At 40.8% G+C, this 21,636-nt stretch overlaps 1 protein-coding gene across 1 annotated transcript; it reads left to right on the forward strand.

The window, feature by feature from the left end:
- The first annotated feature begins 18,618 nt into the window (after positions 1 to 18,618).
- On the forward strand, positions 18,619 to 21,386 carry LOC121684921. Its single transcript, XM_042065075.1, is given in 4 exon segments — positions 18,619 to 19,401; positions 19,512 to 19,625; positions 20,060 to 20,806; positions 20,809 to 21,386. Coding segments are annotated over 4 exon segments (1,437 nt in total). The 5' UTR covers positions 18,619 to 19,223; the 3' UTR covers positions 21,207 to 21,386.
- Positions 21,387 to 21,636: the final 250 nt, after the last annotated feature.

Consider the following 21,636-nt stretch of genomic DNA (forward strand, 5'->3'; position numbering starts at 1 on the left):
GATTCCAGCCCAGCTTTGGTACAGGTCTGTTACCCAGTCAGGTCTGGTCCCTGGCTCTCTGTCTGCGGCTTTCTATATTCCAGTCTTGAAAAGTTCCTGATGTCAGAGTGTCAGGACATTTTAGGCAGAACTATACAAACGTTACAAACTTGACAAAGAACAAGCCACACACTTGCACAGCAGGTCTACAGAGGACTATACCTATTAGGCGACAAAGCATATAATGTTGTTGATTTTATTTTACTTGTGTTGTTTTGGAAAGGATGTGATTTATATATTTTATGTTATACGTGTTATACACTGTAAAATCCAATAAGTAAACCTTACTTAAAAAAACCATGGAAACCGATTGCCTTGAAAAATCAGACTAAAATGGACTCGGATTCTAAAACTGAGCTTACAAGCAATTCCTTAGTGTAGTGTATTAACACTACAGCAAATTCCTCTTTAACCTACCTAGGTATTGCAAGTGAAGTGTACTTTAGTTTTCATTCATGAAACTCATGTTCTGAAGTTGAGGTAACTAATCAACCAATTCCTCATATCTGGAATATGTAGTAACAGTTACTTGAACAGCAAGTTAATCTTACTTGGTGAAACCATGGAAACCGATTGCCTTCAATTTAGCAAGTAAATTTTACTCATATACACAAGTTTGAATAAAAATAGGCTCTATTCTAAAATAATGACATTTACAACTGCATCAGGTACAAATACGGCTTTGAATTATTTATTATTCTTGTAAAAACAACAAAATTGTGTTGTTTTAATAAAAAAAAAAACATCTTAAAATGTCTTAAATGGCACAATTTAGCTGTAGCAACAACCTACATCTTCCTTTTTTCTCCTTGAACATTTTATAAAAATCTTTTTTAAAAGGCCTGAAACTAAAATATACACACTTTAAGTATCTCAGTAGCCTGTACCAAATAAAAATCAACACAGTAGTCTAACGTAAATTAACACAATACATGAAAAATACTGTCTTCTTAAAGGGATATTCCACCATTTGGAGAATTACACTAATTTTCCACCTCTCCGTGAGTTAAACAATTGATTTTTACCTTTCTCCAGTTCATCCAGCCATTCTCTGAGACTGGCGATACCACTTTTAGCTCCAGCCTAGCATAGATCATTGAATCGAATTAGTCCATTAGCATCTCGCCTGCTAGCATCACGTTTAAGCGTGACTAAGATTCCCGGTAATTTTCCTATTTAAAACTTGTCTCCTTTCAAGTAAGAAAGTGTAATAAGACTAATGGAAAATCAAATGTAGAGATTTTCTAGGCTGATTTGACATGGAACTATACTCTCATTCAGGCGTAATAATCCAGTCACTAACCGATTCGTCTGCTGCAGCTCAACTTTGTTGCTGGAAGTTAGCCTACAGGGACTATTTTCAGGTGCTGCATGATATCATTGTGCTGCTGTGCCCATGGTGTTCCTTGATTATTACGCTGGAATGAGAGTATAGTTCCATGTCAAATCAGCCTAGAAAATTGCCACGTTTAATTTTCCGTTGGTCTTATTACACTTTCTAACTTGAAAGGAGACAAGTTTTAAATAGGAAAATTCCTGGAAATCAAAAAAGTCACTTTTAAACATGATAAGCTAATGGTCTAGTCAGATTCAATGATCTATGCTAGGATGGAGCTAAAATTAGTATCGCCAGACTCGGAGAACGCCTGGATGAACTGGAGAAAGGTAAAAATCAATTGTTTAACTCAAGGGGAGGTGGAAAATGAGTGTAATTCCTCAAATGGTGGAATATCCCTTTAAACATCTCTTAAAACTTAATCGGGCCACCAATTTATAGAGCCAAATTCTAAATGACTTACCACCACAGACTTAAAGGGGAATTCCGGTATGATATTGACCTAAAGTGTGTTGAAACATGATGCAGAATGTGTACGTATGTCTCATAGCTCATCACGGCTTGTCCCCTGCACTCCTCGGCATCGGTCTAGCCATGCAAATAAATCACTGTTTTACACCATTTACGAGGCTCAAAGTATCTCCACACTTCATTGGTAAACTCAATTCTGTGGAAATGCATGGATTTCAGTTGCTGCTACTGGAAGCAACTGGAATACATGCATTTCCACGGAATTATTTTTGGAATCTGATCCCTTATCATACCTGTTCATTCGTACTCGTCGCTCCACTTATCGTGACTAAATTCAAGATGGCTGCGAACGGTAAACTTTCTTAAGGTACTGTCTGTATAAATCGTCTTGTAGATAAACTACCAGTGCTTTTTCCAAGTTCTCAATGTCTCGTTTTAAATGTCAGGGCCCTCGGAAGTCTACCAATGAAGTGTGGAGATACTTTGAGCCTCGTAAATGGTGTAAAACAGTGATTTATTTGCATGGCTAGACCGATGCCGAGGCACCCCCATTGAAAAAGCTGTTGGTAGCATCGGCTAGCTAGCGCCAGATTTCGGAGTGCAGGGGACAAGCCGAAATGAGCTATGAGACATACGTTCACACTCGGCATCATGTTTCAACACACTTTAAGTCAATATCACACCAGAATTCTCCTTTCAGTTTAGAACCATATAAGCTCAAAAAATAGAAAAGATCTCAGCAGAATATTTTAAAGACTTTGCCATTTTGGTGGTAGCTTGTTCTGACCCAAACCAAGCATCACCTTTTGAATGAAATTCAATGTATTTTTCATTGACTTGGGGTAATCAAGGTGTAAGGCATATGATAACCCAAACAAGATGCAGCGTGCTTCAGGCAAACTTTTGAGACCATCCATTACCAGCCTCCCCTCAATGATGATGGCTGTAGACACTGGCTCCAGGTGGATAAGAGTTAGATCAACCGGTGTGTCATCATCAATGACCGTCAGCAGCCCAAAGGAGACTTGTGCCCACACGTCCTCACCATCAGTAACCTGTAAAACAAATAGAAACACAAAGGCAACAGTTAAATATATGACTGATTAGTTATTAGCGTCCAAACTGTACCTTGCTGAAATATAAAATAAATGAACGGTAATGCTGCTGCAAGTAATCCAAGCTTTGTGTTGATCTCTTGAGGATGTCATCAGCATGAAATGATACAAAAGATTTAAAAACATACAAGCAATTTTCAGCATTGAATTACATCCATGGAAACGTACCACTTACCGTAAATGGTGTAAACCAGTGATTTATTTGCATGGCTAGGCCGATGCCCGAGGCACCCCCATCGGAAACCTGTTGGTAGCATCGGCTAATAGCGCCAGATTTCGGAGTGCAGGGGACAAGCCGAGATGAGCTATGAGACAAAAGTTCAAGGTATCATGTTTCAACACACTTTAGGTCAATATCATACCGAACTTCTCCTTTAAATGTTGAATACACACTAGTATGGAAATCACAGCCTCCATATGGGCATGGAATGTTAATTTCAAATGACTACACACACATGTGAAAAAATCTGCTTCAGTGCAGGGCTCCCCATATGACTGAAAAATGCATAAACAATCCATATGAAGACAAGGTATTGGTTGTTGCCGAATAAACCCGCCATGTCTTAGACGATAATGCTTAAATAACTGACCTCTTTTGTCTGCCGAAAAAATGCAATGCGTACATTTCCACTGCATGCTTACACTACCATCTTCTAAATTCGCAGCTAACCTTAACTAGCTAACCTAACTTGATTCTGTATTCACTACCTCCTGCTTTAAAATTCTAAATTAGCTGCCAACTTTGAATTGGACATTAATTTACTAGTAGTTAAAGTTACACATTAATTTATCCAACTGTTAATGCAAAACATCTGTGGTGTGGTGGGGGGAAGGGGGGCCATCGATCTAACGTTAGCTCCTTCGAACCCAAAACATGCCTGGGCAAAATAAAAACAGTTCACCAACATATATATCCTTACAGCTTACCACAAAGTCTTCCGAAAGGAAAAGGTCTGATGTTTATTTTTTATCTTCTGAATGCTTTCAACAACGATTCTTCGGAAGAGCAAACTGAGAGGGCGAAAATTCAAATCACTCCAGCACAGTAACGTTAACGTCTTCCTTGCATGCTCCCACTTCTTCTTCTTCTTCTTCCCTGCAGAAATACGCACAAGGGCGCCTCCTAATGGTAGAAATTTGTCACTGTTGAGGTTACTTGTCTCAGACAAGTTGACCTCAGTCTTATTATGAAGTAACATGCTTTTTTCAACATGGAAGTAACTGTTACTTTACTCTAATCATTAAGATGCACACATTTGTTGCTGAAAGTAAAGTAAACAAGGTTAATGCAAGTTTACACAAGTGTTAGATTTTACAGTGTAGATAGCTCGTGATCTGTATAATGTATATTATAGCAGGGATAGATAAGGGTAAATTCTTTTTCATGTATTTTCATTCAGTGCCACTTTAATGATAATTGTGAGAGCTGAAAACCTAACTTCAAAAGACAGAGCATCAAGCATATAAGTCAGAAAGAATTAAAGGAATCCCATTCAGCCACCTAGAGCTGGGTCTTTTGAAGGTAGAGAGGGACGCTCCTGTTCTGGTAGGAACTGGCAGTGCATTCCACCCACAGGGAACAACAGATGAGAAAAGTTTGGATTGCCCTGAGTTTACGGGGGCAGAGCCAGACATCATTCATCTGAGGAGCGCAACAGTCAGGAGGTAATATATGCCTATATGAGGGTATTCAAGTAAGTGGGAGCAGAACTGGAGACTACTTTGTAGGCAAGCATTAGTGATTTGAATTTCAGCTATAGGTAGTCAGTGTAGCTGGTTGAGCAGTGGGGTAACATGTGCCCTTTTGGGTACTGCTTTTTGCTATACTTTTAAAGAAAGGATTGAACATGCTTATTGAACAGGTAAATATCAATAGAAAGAAAATGTCTTTGTGATGCTGCTATATCACCAGTCAGCCATTGCTTTCTGTTAATGTGTTAAAAAGAAATTCACATTCAGTGTGCAGGCATGACCCCTTGTGTCATACAACAGCCAACTGATCGTTAATCAGACTTTTTGCATCTAGAAAATATTAGGATTATTTTTGCACTGAATAACAGAGATTACAAACCAATATTTGTCCTTTTTGTATACAGAGCCATCAGGCCATCGCCTCAGTGATGCCATTAATCTGTGTGAGACAGGCTTATCAAATCTGTAAATTTTCAGGCTTAACGTGTTAAAAATAACAATTAATCAGTGGATATGTTTGTACTTTTATGTCTTGTCCTCCATATCTATGATGAGTCTCGTAATCTTAACCTTCTTTGTTGCGATTCCAGGAATTTTCCATTCTTTCAAAAGTATATACTCTGCTCTTCTCTAAATTGGTCTTTCAAAGATATTTCATCTTTCACTTGAAAACACTTTGCTTATCATGAATGGCATTCAGAGGCTAATGAATAAGAGATTTAAAGATGTAGAGACCGCATAAAGAGCAATATTGATTGAAAGCTATATTGATTTGAATCATAATATTATTCCTTTTCTTCATTTTTGTCTTGTTGCTCAAGAAAAACATTTTTGTATGAAAGGGCACTTGAGTGCAGATCTCTGGTAAGGGTGAGAGCCCCACTTTTCAATGTTAACTAATGTGAAAAATAATCCATATATCCGTCTTGCTTGTTATAGTCTGCCTATGACATTGATGTGCCACTGCATGTTTTCAATAGTTTTGACTCATTCTGAGTATCGCTGTTCAAGTGGGTGAAATCAAACATATGCTGACAAATTTCTTCTATCTTTACATCTGCGCAGACAGGCCAATATGAAAAGGAAAGTAGAGATGCAAATTCGCATTCATCCACCAAACACAAACATGCACACACTCAAACCTACACATGCATAAACACGCACACCTACAGTATAACACGCACACCTTCAGCAACTGTTTCTGACCACTGCAATGGTCAGAAGCCCTTTGCCCTCAGAAGTATGATGTGACCCTGTGGACACAGGATATTGACACAGAGGAAGTGTCCTTGCTGCCCTACTGAATACAGAGTGGTGATCTCAGCAGGAGAGCTGCTACTGATGACACTCTATTTCTCTGTTCTCAGTCTGTTATTTCTTATTTTCTCTCAAAGTCATTCCTTCTGCCTGTCTTCCTTTGTCATTTCTTAGTCCACAAAACTCAGAGGAGTTCTGTCAAGGAAATGATCAGTTTAGCCTTTTGGAATCTCTCAAAAAGTGGTTGCTGGATGCAACTACCATTTCCTAATCTGTCTGTCTTCCTCTCTCTTTTGTGCTCTCTCTCTCTTTGTTTCTCCTTTGATATTCGACAAACCATGTCCTCACAGTTATCTGGTCTCCCTATGGAGTGCTTTTGCAGTGTTCGTGTACACCAACTGAAAGCTGCACAGTTTTTTGGTAGATTCACAAGGACCCCTGAGCTTTAAGATGCCTGTGTAGAGGGTAAATGGGGCTTATCCCTCTTCCAGACACTGCTTCACTGTGAGATTACATTTGTATGTGCAACCTGCTGCCCACGCCAGAGAGGAATTGCCAAGCTTACTAAGCTAACAGCATGCCATGCTAGAGCACGGTTGTCTGTGGATGAGGAGGCCTGAACTGTTGGATTGCGTCCAGACACTGGAGCAGCAAATTCTTCCTTCTTTCTCTTTCTTTCTTTCTTTCTTTCTTTCTTTCTTTCTGTATTTATTTATTTATTTCTCATGTCATGGTAATTCTTAGTCATGTTTGTGCATGATGAATGCAAATTTCTATCTTAACTTTCCTTTTCAAATTGGCATGTCTGCGCAGATGTATTGATAGAAGAAATTGACACACACACACTCTCTCTCTTCTTTTATTTCTATCTCTCCTTCTCTTTCTCCCTCTCTCTCTTTCTCTCCCTGTGGGTGTCCACCCTTCATGCGTGCCCCTGTTAAGGAGACGCTGTGGTTGATACCTCCTCCTGTGTGACATTGTGATCCTTTCATTTCTGCAGGTGCTGGTTGAGTCACACAATGTATCATCATTGCACCGCTCAATGTGCATGTAGCTAACCTCATGACCAAACAATGTAACCCTAATGGTCTAGGCAATAATACATCTAGCTGTCCTTTTTGCCAGTGCAATAAAACATTTATCAGAGTTTTTGAACCAGCAGATGGTTGATATGCTCACAAGATGACTTGCAGAGTTTATGCCATGTTGAATTTAGAAATGAAAGACACTACAAACAGACACAATACTACAAAAAACAAAACAAAAAAACATGCAAACAGATATCCTACCCATACAGAGCGAGAGAGGTGAGGGAAAAAATGAAGAAGACTTTATTTGGGCTCACCAGAAAATGACATGGTGACTTTTTCACATTTGGTGCTTTGGCTCGGACTTCTAGTCTGCTGGAACAGAATGGCCGACCGGATAGGGGAAGTGATTAAGATGGCTTAGAGAAGGCATCCTCTTGCATCTATGGGGACCACATTACTAACCTGGGGGTTTTTCCCATCTCCCAGACCTCTGCTCTCAAGGGGCTGGAGTAAATTTGTCCTCTGGTTGCCATGGTCACCGACTTGCCAGTCAATGTGCAGATATTAGCAGCTGTCTCCAAGTAACTTGAATTTTCTGGCTATGGGCTGTTATGGGCCCTGGGCATCTCTTGAGGGTTTCAGTGCAGGGGATGTCCATTTTGACTATCTGCTAGTTTGACTGGAATGTCAAGGGATGTGGGATGTTACTTACTCAATGATGTAACATCATTACAAACACACCTCAATCTCTTCCAAACAAGTTTTTCCTCTAGAACTGACGTGCAGAGAATGTCTAATACAACAGTAATTAGAGGAGAGCAGAGAAAAGTTTTGTATGTCTGTCTGTCGCAGGGTATAAGTGTGAGTTTTAGTCAAGTGGCATGACTGCTATAAGTCAGACATCTGGTGTCACAGTAATAAGGTACTCAAGCAGAGGGTTCTGCTCAGTTTTGTCACAGCGTACACAGCTGTGGCTGTGAGCCATTGTTAGGGCATATGGATTTTGAGGGATTTCTGTCCAACCACCACTACACCAAATAGGTCTTCGGACTTCCAGTTATCGTATTCCATACATCTCTTCATAAAAATAAACCAGGCAAAAATATTGGATAATTAATAAGAAAATATAGCTGCAAGCAGCAATGAGGGGGCTAAGCAGATAAGCAGTTGAACAGGAGTTGGGATTGGATTGGATTGGACTGGACTTGACTGTGTTGTGTTAGATTGGAATGGAGTTGATTGGATTGGATTGGACTGGACTGGATTCAAAGGTCACCGAATTTATTGTGTGTCCTTAAGATGTACTCCTAAGACCACATACCAAGTTTGGTATAAATTGGTGAAAGTGTTGATAATTATAGCACCCCTAGTGGTCAAAGGTCACCAAAATAATTGTGCAGTCTTAATATGGGGTCATGACTCCACATACCAAGTTCAGTTTCAATTAGTGAAAGTGTTAATAAATATAGCGCCCCTAGTGGTCAAAGCACACCAAATTAATTGTGCGTCCTCAGGATGTAGTCCCAAGTCCACATACTAAGTTTGGTTGCGATAGGTGAAAGTGCTAATCATACTGCCCCTAGTGGTCAAATGTCACCAAATGTATTGTGGGTCCTTAGGATGTGTTCACGAATCAACGTACCAAGTTTGGTGTCAACACGAGAAAGTCTTCCTAATTATAGCGCCCCTAGTGGTCAAAGTACACCAAATGCATTGTGCGTCCTCAGGATCGGGTCCCGAGTCCATGTACCAAGTTTGGTTTTGATACGTAAAGGCGTTACTGAGATATGAGCTAATTTCCTGTATCTCTAGCGCCCCCGTAGTGGTCGAAGATCACCAAATGTATTGTGTGTCCTCACGATTGGGTCCCAAGACCAAGTTTGGTTTCCATATATGAAAGCATTGCTGAGATATGAGCCTACTTCCTGTGATTATAGCGCCCTCCTAGTGGTCAAAAGACTCCAAATGTATTGTGCATCCTCAGGATGGGGTCTCAAGTCCATGTACCAAGTTTGGTTTAGATATGTGTAAGCATTGCTGAGATATGAGCCTACTTCCTGTGATTATAGCGCCACACAGTGGTCAAAATTTACCAAATTTCTTGAGCCTCCTCCTAATTGGTGATCGGACTTAGGACCTCCCACAGCATTAACAATCACCATTAGTAAGTTTTAATTCCAAACACAAGACCCGTTACAGGCCAAAAGGTAATTTTGCTAATTACAGCGCCACCTATAGGTCAAAAGTCATGATATTTATTGAGCCTCCTCCTTATTTGGTCCTGACCCCATGTACCTAGTTTGGTTTTGATACGTGAAAGCTTTGCTGAGATATCACTTCACTTCCTGTTTGGCAGCTTTGCCGACAATTTTAATTGGCTGTTACGGGAGAACGGTTTTAGATTTGAAGACAAAAAGGGATACATTTTGAGGCTTGGTCTGAAGATCATCTGCACCAAGTTTTGTGAAAATCGGACAAACTTTGTGACCTGTGAAAACTTTTAGGTGTTTTTGATTAAATCCAATATGGCGGCGGAATTAATTACGATGACATCACAATTTGGCATGGGTCAGCCTATGGACCTCCAACAGTATTAACAGACCCCACTAGTACATTTTAATTCCAAACACAACAGCAGCTACAGGCCAAAACACATTTTTCCTAATTGCAGCGCCCCCTAGAGGTGAAAGGTCACCAAAGTTTTTGAACATCCTCCTGATGTGGTTATGAGTCCACGTACTAAGTTTGGTTATGATACATGAAATGGTTGCGGAGAAATGAGCTCACTTCCTGTTTGGCGGCTTCGCCACAAATTTCGATTGGCTGTTATGGGAGAACGGTTTTAGTTCCGAAGACGAAAAGGGATAACTTTTGTGCTGCTTGGTCTGAAGATCATATGTACTAAATTTCGTGAAAATCGGACAAACTATCCAATCCAATATGGCGGAAAATCCATCATGGCGGAAATTAACGTCATAGGGTGCGTTGAGCTCAGCTTGGTCTAAGGATTCCAACGATTTTTGACAATTGGGCATACGGGTCAAAAGTTACATGCGTGAACGCACATCCAACTTTGGTCTGTTGGTGGCACTAGAGCACTCAAGGTGCCGGCAGGAAACTTGGTTCAATTCATTATTGGACTGTCCCCAATCAGTGTGCCAAATTTCACAACTTTTGACCAGACGGTTCTATGGGCTGCCATTGACTTCCATGGCGGAATAATAATAGGAAAACGTAGAAACACAATGGGTGCCTTCGCAGCTTCGCTGCTTGGCCCCCAATAATCAATAATTATTCAATAATATATAATTATTCACAATAATTAAGGTACCTAAGGTATATGCAATTAAATTGAGTGGTATTTTGAATAACAGTGTAGCTTCTGGAACCCTATTGTTTTGTTTATATTTTGTTCAGATTTTTCTTCTTCTTCTCCTTCTTGTTCTTCTCCAGTAAAAGTGGTTGAGCAGAAAGAAAGAAAAAAATATGGGCTATAAACTCGAGAAATGGGAAGGCAGGTTGGAAATTCCACTCACTACTCAGATACAAGAATAGATTGCGCTATAATTCTCACTAAATTTCTCACACCAATTTTACTAAGAAAATCTACAGATAGTGCTGACAAAAATTACTTTTTCTCAGATGTTTGATTGGTGGCTCCATTTCAAAGTTACAGATATAACAACAGATATCAAGGAAGTTGTCCATTTTCACTTCGTGGCCAATATCGTGGGCTGTAATGGTCCCAGCCTCACACAACATCATTCCATGAAATTGTATGCAAAAAAACATGAGAAGTTTTCAGGTGTTATCAACAACTCTCTGTGGTACAGGTTGTATATATAGCCCTTCATCGTCCCATTTTAGAGGTCGCCAGTTTGAATTCCAACCTAAGCTCGGCATTCTGAACAATGGTTAAAAGAAAATTAATTTTGTTACACATAGGTCTTTAAATCAACTAAATAAGATCAGCTGTACGAAAAAAACGAAAACAATCATTTTTATCTAGCTCAAGTTGCTGCAGCCAGGCAGTTAGAGCGCTACACTCTGGAGGTATGAACATGGGGCCTCACAAACATGCCCCCAAAGTGTAGTACTGTAGCTGCCTGGCTGCAGCAACTCAAGCTAGGTACACTGCGTGAAAAGTGGTGTATCCGGGTTGGGAGTATCAGGACAAAGTAAACGGCCGTCTATCCTAATGAGTGGCAGAGGTATTCCGATTCCTTGATATCTTTGTCACACGGGCTTGCAAACATCCGCAATTGTCCAAATACAGCAATCAAACCTAGCAATGGGTGTATCTGAGTGTATATTCCCGCAGGACTATATAATACGGGCCACCAACACCTGTATACACCTGTTTTTAGGAGCATACCTGCCCATAAGTTAGATGGTTGGCTTTTCAATAATTGCCGTTACTGCTGAGTGGAGCAGGGCGCTGAAGCCTGCTCACCCCTCCTCCCCTAACCTCACTCCACACATACACACACACACACACACACACACACTCTCTCTCTCTCTTCTCTCTCTCTCTCTCTCTCTCTCTCTCTCTCTCTCACACACACACACAAATACACACACACACATTTTTAAATACAATCCATTGCATCTGAGTGCTAGCCTACTGTACTATTTTTTTTATAAATTCAACACTATAAAATTAATGCCTTATGAAGTGCTTTAGACATGGGCTTATTGAGTGAATCTTTTGAACTTCAGGGAATTCACAATAATACCATTGTGTGAAGCCTAGACATCTGGTTGTCAAAGAGGCCAAAATAAATTTAAGTGATATTCTACTACAGTTGTAACCTACATAACCTGTCCTGGGATTGTTTCAATTCCAATGACAGACATGCTATATTAATGGGAAGAACAGGGTTGGTTGTCACACACGTTGGTTGTCACATTCTCTCACACGAGACTTGAGATAATGTCAAACTAACTGTGGCGAGCCGGTACCGGTGTTGTTTTACACATTGATGGAAGGCAGAGAGAAGGGTTAGCGGAGCTAAAGAATTTACGTTATTGCTAAGCGGAAACTAGCACAAGCTAGTCTTATGTTGATATGTAGGCCTAGCCTAATGACTAATTAGTGCCACTCAGGCTGATAAATGGTTTGTGGAACTCGTTGGAACTGTCTATGTAAGCCTATATAGGCCTACTTTAATAGTTCTCTCTACAAACCTATTCAAAGTTCCTGGTTTTCCAATTATTTAATTACCTGTGTTATTAGGTTGGCATTGTCTGTAGGCTAGGCCTACTTCCTTTTTTAAATTTATACAGGCAACTATTGTAGTGCTATGATACCCAGATACATGTCCTTGCATGATGCTTGAAATTTCTATCCACCCACAAAGCTGTTTTTATACTGCACTTAAATATCTATAGTTCCTTACACATTTATTGAAAGTGCCTGGTTTGTGGTTGATTGGCTTGTTGTATTGCATTACTGTAGCACTATCCAGTTCCTTTCTCCAAATGTAGCCTATTAGTATTTTAAATTGACATATATTTTGTTTGTGCTATTGATGTGTGTGCGTGTGTGTGTGTGTGTGTGGGGGGGTGGGGGGGTGGGGGGGGGTTTCGGGCCGGGCCGGTGCAGTCAGAATTTTCACTCCGCCCCTGGTAGGAAGTGCTAAAGGGGTCCTCTGTGTTTTAGCTGCCCACAATTATTCCTTATTTTTTTCATTATAAAAAAAGTCTGTTGACCAAAACTCTGGACACAAGTTCAATTGACACAATTAAAACATCTTCTAACTTTTGATACTGATGAAATTATTTACTATACATTCTAATCATTATGATACATTTTACATTACTTTTAGATCTTTTTAAGGTATGTTGAAATGAGGCAATCTGCTTCTGGAAACTTTTTATGAGGCAACATGAAGTATAAGTAAGTATATAGTATAAGTAAGTATATATACTCTTTTGATTCCATGAGGGAAATTTGGTCTCTGCATTTATCCCAATCCGTGAATTAGTGAAACACTCAGCAACCAGTGAACACACAGTGAGGTGAAGCACACACTAATCCCGACGCAGTGAGCTGCCTGCTACAGCGGCGCTCAGGGAGCAGTGAGGGGTTAGGTGCCTTGCTCAAGGGCACTTCAGCCGTTCCTACTGGTCGGGGGTTCGAACTGGCAACCCTCCGGTTACAAGTCCGAAGCCTTAACCAGTAGGCCACGGCTGCCCCCTAAGGCATGAAATCATGCCTTGTTGTCCAACCCTTGTCCTGATTAAGATTTTGAGTAGTTTTTCTAGTTTGGCAAGATTTTTTTGATCATATTCACTGAAACCAACACTATGCTCCGACAGAACAACATAAATCAGCTGGTTTTAGAAAAAAAACGCACTTCTACCTCCACCTTGAGCCTGTTATTTGTTTTGCAAAACTCCACAGCTCCCGGTTCTTCTTGTCCAATTAGAGCAGGGCTGTGTGAGATCTGACTGTCAATTACAGTCTGGTGCAGTCTGGTGCACACTGATGAGCACAAACTCGATGAGAGGGTGCTCGGTGGTAGTGGGGGAGGGGCATAAAAGTCCCCTCAATCTGTCAGACTTTGGGGTATTTTTACCCCAAAACATTGTTTTATCTGTCAGACATGTTTTGTCCCTAATCTCAAGAATCACTTATTCGAACATTGCAAGCACACCAAAAACCACGTTGAATTCAGAACGACAGCAAATCGTGTGTGGATAGCGCAAGAGATTCAAAGATGGCTTGTTGCGGTAAGTTTGCATACTGCTACGTTTTTAACGCCTTTGTTTCCTCTGCTATTATATTGTATTCGTATGAATAAATGTAACTGCATTTAGTCTTAGTTAGTTGAGTTAATGTTACATTGTAACATTGTAGAGTATGGTGGGACCTTAAGGTAACCGAAATGCCTACTGAACACACAATGTAAAGGTAGTGTGGGTTTTGTAGGTATATTATGCTTGTTTTATAACAGCAGCTTAACATCAACACTGATTTCTTATTGGTCTTAATGATAATCTACTGTATCTACTCAGATCCCACCCAACAACATGGATGTAGCTGGCTTGTTCAAATAAAAGCAAGGTAGGCATAATTCAGTGTCCATAAAGGCTCTCCCTGACACACCAACCCGACGGCTGACCGGCGTCAGAAAAGGCAGTCGGACTGACCAGTCGGCTCCCATCTCATGCTTGGAACACACAGAAGCGACCCCGGACTTCAGTGAACGTTCTGCGCTTGCGCAAGACATAATAAGTCTCCATAGGAGTATAACTGCCAGCCTATAGGTATTCTAAATCAACATGGATTTCTAATCAGTCTCTAGCCTAGAAATCTAGACGCACCCTAGTGGTGGCAAATTAAGTCTAGTATCGAACCATAGGAATTTCTATTGGCTTAACACCGTGGATGTTCTCCAATCACAGTGCTCTATTTCGTTAGAGAGTCTTAAGGCGGGCTTAACAGGATAACGACATCCTGCGACGGTGAACAACAAGGAAGGTGGCTATGGCGAACGAAGAGCGGTTGTTTGAATCGGCGTTGGCGTCAACTTTGGAGGAGTTGGACTTGTGCTTTTCTTTGAAAGTAGAGCAACACAATGCACTTAAGTCATTCCTTTCGAAGAAGGATGTATTTGCCGTTTTGCCGACCGGATACGGATATGGTCGTAGCGCTGGCCTATTGCATGCCTAGGCAGTTTGAAAGACAATTCTCTGCCCGCCCCTTGGATTAAGCAGGTGAATGATTCGATTCCAGACTATACATTTCAATGATATAGGATGGCCCGCCAGGCTAATCAGTCTCAATTTCTTCCCAAAGATCCACCACGACTATGTAAGAACATAGAGGGACTATGGCTTGTACTGCAATTATTCAGGTAAGTTTAAGTGTGTGTCTACAAGCCCATGCTAGGTCTAAGCTACAAGCTACATTTGTGCCAATGGACTATATGCACAGAACACACTTAAGCCAGCTCATTTTTTTCTGGTGGTGCCAGCCAGGGGCGTAGCACAAGATCCTAGGCCCTGGCAGTCCTGATGGGCCCCCCATGTTCCTCAACCCAGGTAAAATAAAATATATTCCAGACTCCTCAAGGGCCCTCTCTCGCCTTGGGCCCCTATAATCAGTAGTTTATGTTCCTTGTGCCAGCTGTGAAGCCAGTGGAGCCGCAGTTGTTGTTAATGTAATTTGTGTTTACATGGACCCGGTGTGGCACGTAGTGAATCAGCATGTTACAATGTAGAAGCATTTATGCCTGTGTTAAAATTGTTATTATTGGGCAAACAAGATATTCAGTTTCGGAGTGAAGATGTAAGGAGCAGAATATGACAGAAGATGCCGTTACAACACAGCTAACCCTCCACCGGAAATAAAATGCTGGTTGAAGACTAAAGAGCTAACATTTCCAAGACTAATTTTAGGAGTGTTCCCCATTTTGTTTTAAGTGGTTACTGTAAATTTCCTCATGAACTAATCATCATCAAAACTTTCTTCTCTTGATGTGACATGACTACCATTTGGAAGACTGCAACCTCACATCTGAATTTGGAAGAGGAGACCATTGTGGATTGAAGGCAAATATTTGCTGTCTGGCACTAAACCAATACTGGATTGCAGAACAGCATTGCTACCTTGTGAATCACCATGATTGTATCAATACTGATTACAGCATTAGTTTACAGATTGCAGTCCTGTAAAGGTAAAGATGATCAGTGTTTGTTTTTGGATGACTTATAATGCCCTCATGTTGTTCTAGCATTAAACAGGATTAAATAGTATGTGCAATTGTAAATAGGTGTATATTGACATTTTTTGTCTTATTTATGTAATTTTCTTATTCATGTCTAATAAAAAATATCTGTGTAATTAATTTCTCCTTGTCCATCAATATACCAATAGTTATAAGCAGTACTAGTTATAATAAAAACAATCATCTTCATCATAATAATCATAATTATCATCATGATGATGTCTAAAGAAACATCTAATGGGGAGTGGGGTTCATCCAGTGGGTTTAGAAAAGGAGAAAACACTGTGCCACCAATCCAAGGGTAGATTTATCAACCAATCAAAAAAGGCTATGTAGACCAAGGCCTGCAAGCATCCCCAGGGATTATTCACCATGGCAACTAATGGCTCCAGTTACACAATTGAGGATACGGCCGGGACATGCAGAGACCCCAAACTTGGAGAGGGAGTTAAGTCATTAAGAGACGAGTGACCGTCGCAGGAAGTGCATCATAACAAAGGGACGCCAGACCCTCTTGTAACAGCTGTACTCGGTGATACTGCAGACTCATAAAATAGTTAGAAAATAAGGCAGAAAAATGACAAGTTTCCTCATGCTGCTTCCTTATGTTGAAATGTCCAAAAATATACAATATATCTGCAACAGTGATACTGCAAACATGTTTATAGTCTATTGTTGATTTTTATGCTGTAGTGTAAAGCATGTCACACAGTAGCCTAGCCTACAGAAAACACTTAATTGATGTGATATAATGATAACTTGTTAAATGCCTATAATCATAGTCATTTATTTCGTCAGTCATCATGTTCATGTTAATGAATAAGGACATTTAACCCATAGCCATAAACCAAAATTTCATGCAATATCTGACGTGAGTCCCTATGCGTGAGTCACAAGCTCCTCCCAGCTGACTCTTGCAGATCACGTGGACAGTCAGTCGTGATCGATTATTTAATAAATAAATGTGAATTAATAATAAAAAGCTTCTACCTAATGTGACTATTTTTTCCATGAACTGTAAAAGAAAACACGTTTTTTCCCGCTGTATTCTCCATAAAGAGTAAAGTAAATTATGTACTTTCCAGATTTGACAATTTCCAGAATTGACGTCACTTCCTGGACTTGTCTGAGGCTGGTCTGAGGTCTTTAAATGACTTAACCCCTACTGCAAACTTAGTATGTAATCAGCTGTATCCAGGATTGTGTAACACAGGGGTGGAGCCAGACATTTGAAGCATTGGGGGCTTAGCCCAGTGTCACACACAGGAAGGCTAGGGGGTCCGGGGGCATTCCCCCCCCAGCAGAACATTTTGAAAAATAACCCCTTAAATAATGACTTCTAGTGAATTCTGTGTAAACTAATGGACACATTGAGACTTTAAAAAGTGTGAGACTCAAGGTATATCTGACTGGCACTTTGGGTCTTTCAAGAGAGGTCTATAGGCATAGCCTATCTGATCAGCATGCACTAAGTTAATTAAGCATTTTTTATGAGTTATGGTTTGTATATTATAGGGTAGTATACTATGCTGAGATAACCCTGATGGGATGCTACCTTGTCTCAATACATTTTTACTTTGAACTCTGGCCAAAGTAGCCTTATGGTCAGGTTTAGCACAGCCCCACACATTGTGAACCCACTTATTAAATTAATAAATGATAGCTTCAGCGAAAGTTCTACTAGGAAGACTCGTACTGTAGCCTTACTCCTCCCATGCTTACACGGAGCCAATCTTAACTGCCTACTTTCGGGAAAGCCCCGCAATCTGATCATTCACTCATTTAATCAGCGCTAGCCTATAGGAATTCAGTGGGCTCTTTAAATATGTACCACCTAACACTGCTTCTACTTCTCAGTACGCTGACCTTGACGTCCCCTCCACCTCCCCTCCAGCCACCTCTGCCAGCAGTCCACGTCAATCGGGCATGGTCTGCCTGCCACACCATCTTCCTTCAGCCACCGCCACCAGTTGGTCCCCGTCTCGTCGTGGGGGGTAGGCTCCCCGCCCCTGCCTTCATCCATCGGCAGGAGACGAGATCCGCTCATCGCTGGACGGATCCGAGACGGGGCCTACGCCAAAGACTGTTACCTATTCAGGACTCTATCATGCTTGTATCCAAGCTGTTCCGTTACTCATTAAATTGTTAACTGATTCTATTCTGTCTACTGAGTCTTTCTGGTAGAATTATAATGTTCAGTGGAACACATGAAGCTATGTTTAATCCAGGGCATAAAATTCATTTTTTTTTTAATGGGGGGGGGGGGGGGAATTCCCCCCTTCAGTGCTTCACATAGGGGGACTAATTTAGTTGGGGGGGGATACATTTTACAAACTGAAATCGCATTTTCCTTATAGGCCTACAGGCATCAATGAGAGAACACTCACACTTACATGATTTTGGTTTTGATTTTCTAATTGGAGTAAGTCTTTGTGACAACACGTCATGATACATTTGATAATGTTTGATCGCTGTTTTGGTATGAAGCATCTTTTACGTAATTAATGCGCACTCTAGAAAGTGAAAGTAGCCTAACCTAGGCCTATGCGCTCTGTGTCTGAGCTGTCTGTGCACGTCGTGCAATTGATTACGTTCCTCAAATGGAGAACACATCAATCCCATGCAGGGGTGAAAGTAGTTTTTATTTCTTGGCGGTACTATCATATAGAGTCATAATGCACGCGCAGAGCCCGCGCCGAAAATGTCACTTAGCCTAATTATTTATTATTTATTTATTTGTTTATTTACTGTATTATAGTCTACTTATCAAGCATTCACTAGGACTTCTTATCACTCTAGTATCACCCTTTAACCCACCTGTATCTGTTTTTGATTATGAATAAATTGCAAACACTTAATTTCAACCTTTATTTATTTATTTAGCCTAGTTACTCTGCTCGCTTCCACTTCCAATCGTTTTTTTATATAGGCTACTGAAAAGATCGCTAATGTGTCGTCATCATGACGTATTCCCAGTGGTGAACGCAAAGCATTTTGGGAATCCGCGGCACAAACAACAAGTAGGAAAACGCGCCAGACTTGATTGCTGGGAAGTGTTCAAGATGCCGTCTACCTGCTGTGTTATAAACTGTAATAGTCGTTCTCATGATAGAAGTGGAGTAAAGCTTAAGAACGGAATTTCCTATTATCGTTTTCCAGCGTGGAAAAATAATAGTACAAGCCATGTTTCAGAGGTGACAAAAAGGCGACGAATGGCATGGATAGCAGCAGTAAGGAGGCCCAAGATTACCTTCGATAACAGTCCGCCACACATGATGGTGTGTTCAAAGCATTTTCACAAAGGTAAGTTACTTATTCTCTGTAAATGTTATGTTGTGGGCAAATAACCAGCGTTTTTTTTTTTTACTTAACCAGACCATTAGATTTGACATTAGGCCAATGTTAACTAGCATGAAATGGCTAGAAAATTAGCTTTCCAATGTGCTAGCGTAAAACGTAACCTTAACCTTAATCAGTTTTAAATGTTGTACATGTAGGTACATAGCAATTTATTTGGTGACTGTTTGCAGGCAAACCTGCTTATGAAATGATTGAGTGTGATCCTGACTGGGCCCCTTCCCTGTACCTCGGCCATACTGAGGTCAAAGTTACTAACACAGACCGGTTCAAGCGGCTTAGGAGAAGAGCGACGAGGTCACAACAACCGCAACCCCCCCACACTGGTCCTGAGGCTGAGTTCGATAATGCTGCACCTTTATACCCAGGTAAATCTTAAAATAATACAATATATGTTGTCCCCTGTGTATAGCTAATCTGGATTCCTTTGGAATAGTGGTTGTGATATGACAACATTTATTTTTATTGTTACTGTCAGACAACACTACATCTGCAACTGAGATGGAAGGTCTCGTGAATCCACCCCCATCTCCGGGCACTGTCCACACCGGTCCTGAGACTGAGCTGAATGAACCAGCACATTTGTTCCCAGGTAAATATTGGTAACAGACGCAAGTAGATTCAATATATTTTATGTCCAATGGTGTTTCTATCTAGACAACGGATTGAACCTAAGTGTAAGTACCTTTCACACAGAGTTGTAGCTTTTCTGACTCAAAGGCCAATCATTCTAGGAGGTCATTAGGCATTTGGCATGCTAATGTAACAGTCTTGAAATACTCAGCAGCTATCAGTAACAAAAGTATGGTGTGAAAGTCACACCCCTGGGCCGTTCTTCAAAACTGTCATTTGGATCAAAGTAATCCAGATTCATAAATCCCATGTCTTGATGTGTGGAATCAATGATTTCTTTTAAACTGGTCCCTGATCACAGATGCAGAAACATGGAATTTTCAAATCGGGGCCCTGGGCATCAGGCAAGTACAGAGATTGACAATTTATTTTTCTTATTGTTATTACAATCAGACTACTCTGCACCTGTGGCTGAGATAGAAGGACAAGAGACTCAGCCCCTACCACCAGCCCCAGACAATGCATGCAGAGAGGAAGATATGGAGACTGAAACATCAGGGGATGCTGGTGCTCCAATGGGGAATGCAGATGAACAGCAAAAGTGCACCAAGTGTGCCCTTAGAACCAAAGAAATAATCCGTTTGCAGGAGGAGAATCGAAAACTGAAGGGAGAGCTCTCCAAAAAGGCCCTGGATGAGAATTTTCTCAAAAACAATGATTTAAAGGTGAAGTACTACACTGGCCTTCCATCTTTCAGTCTGTTGATGGGTGTGCTGATGCAAATCATTCCCAGTCTACCAAAAACAAAAGAAAGAAAACTCTCCCATTTTCAAATGCTCCTCCTGACCCTTATGCGCTTAAGACTTGATCTGCCTGTCGAACATGTTGCACACCTCTTCGACATTAGCCGACATACCGCATACAATCTGTTCTTTGAGACCATCAATGTACTGCATGCACACCTCAGTCCTTTGGTGTACTGGCCAAAGCGACATTGTATACAGGCAAGCATGCCACATCAGTATGTAGAAATGTTTGGGAATCGTGTTACTGTCATTATTGACTGCTTTGAGCTTTTCATTGAAAGGGCACAACATTTACGTGCAAAGGCACAGACATATTCAAACTACAAAAGCAGGTACACAATGAAATATCTCATCGGCATAACACCACAAGGTACTATCTCTTTCATTTCCAAAGGGTGGGGGGGCGTGCCAGTGATAAGCAGATCACCGAGAACAGTGGCTTTCTTCAGAAGCTCTCGTCTGGAGACCTTGTGTTAGCGTACCGTGGATTTGATATTAAAGAAAGTGTTGCCCTTGTGGGCGCTACACTGAAAATACCTGCCTTCACCAGGGGCCACAGCCAACTTAATGCAAAAGATGTGGAAGAGACCAGGAAGTTAGCTCATGTTAGGATCCACGTGGAGCGAGTGATAGGGTGTATGCGCTCTAAGTTCAACATATTAAATGACACAATACGCCTTGGATTTGTGGTGCCTTGTGAGGGGGAGGATAAGACTTTGTTGGATAAAATTGTGGTTGTGTGCTGTGCTTTGACCAATATGTGTCCAAGTATTGTTGTGAAGCCGTCATGTTAGAATTATACACCATGCTCACATCTAATGTAAATATGTAAATATGCACATGTAAATATGTACACATGTAAATATATATATATACATATATAAATATGTTTTGTTTTCCAAAAGATTTTGTAATGTCACTAAACATGTAATGATTTTTAGCCATCTCTGTAAATAAAATACACAAAGACTGAATTGAATTCTGCCTCCTTTATCTGTATTAAGAAAGAATTGTGCTCAGTGTTCTTTGGTGGCAAACACAATTGCATAACTTAAAGTAGTAACAACCAACCAACTTGTGCAAGCATCGCATTGCCATGACTCTTCTCTGGCTGGTGCGCTGCTGAGTCCTACGCAACCTAAATTGAACCACTGTATAGGACAGTTCTGATTATCACAAGCAACCATGTCATCAAACTCTTCAGGCTGTCTGCAAAAGCACCTC

This window comes from Alosa sapidissima, chromosome 16 (genome assembly GCF_018492685.1).
Source record: "Alosa sapidissima isolate fAloSap1 chromosome 16, fAloSap1.pri, whole genome shotgun sequence".
NCBI classification, from domain to species: Eukaryota; Metazoa; Chordata; class Actinopteri; order Clupeiformes; family Clupeidae; genus Alosa; species Alosa sapidissima.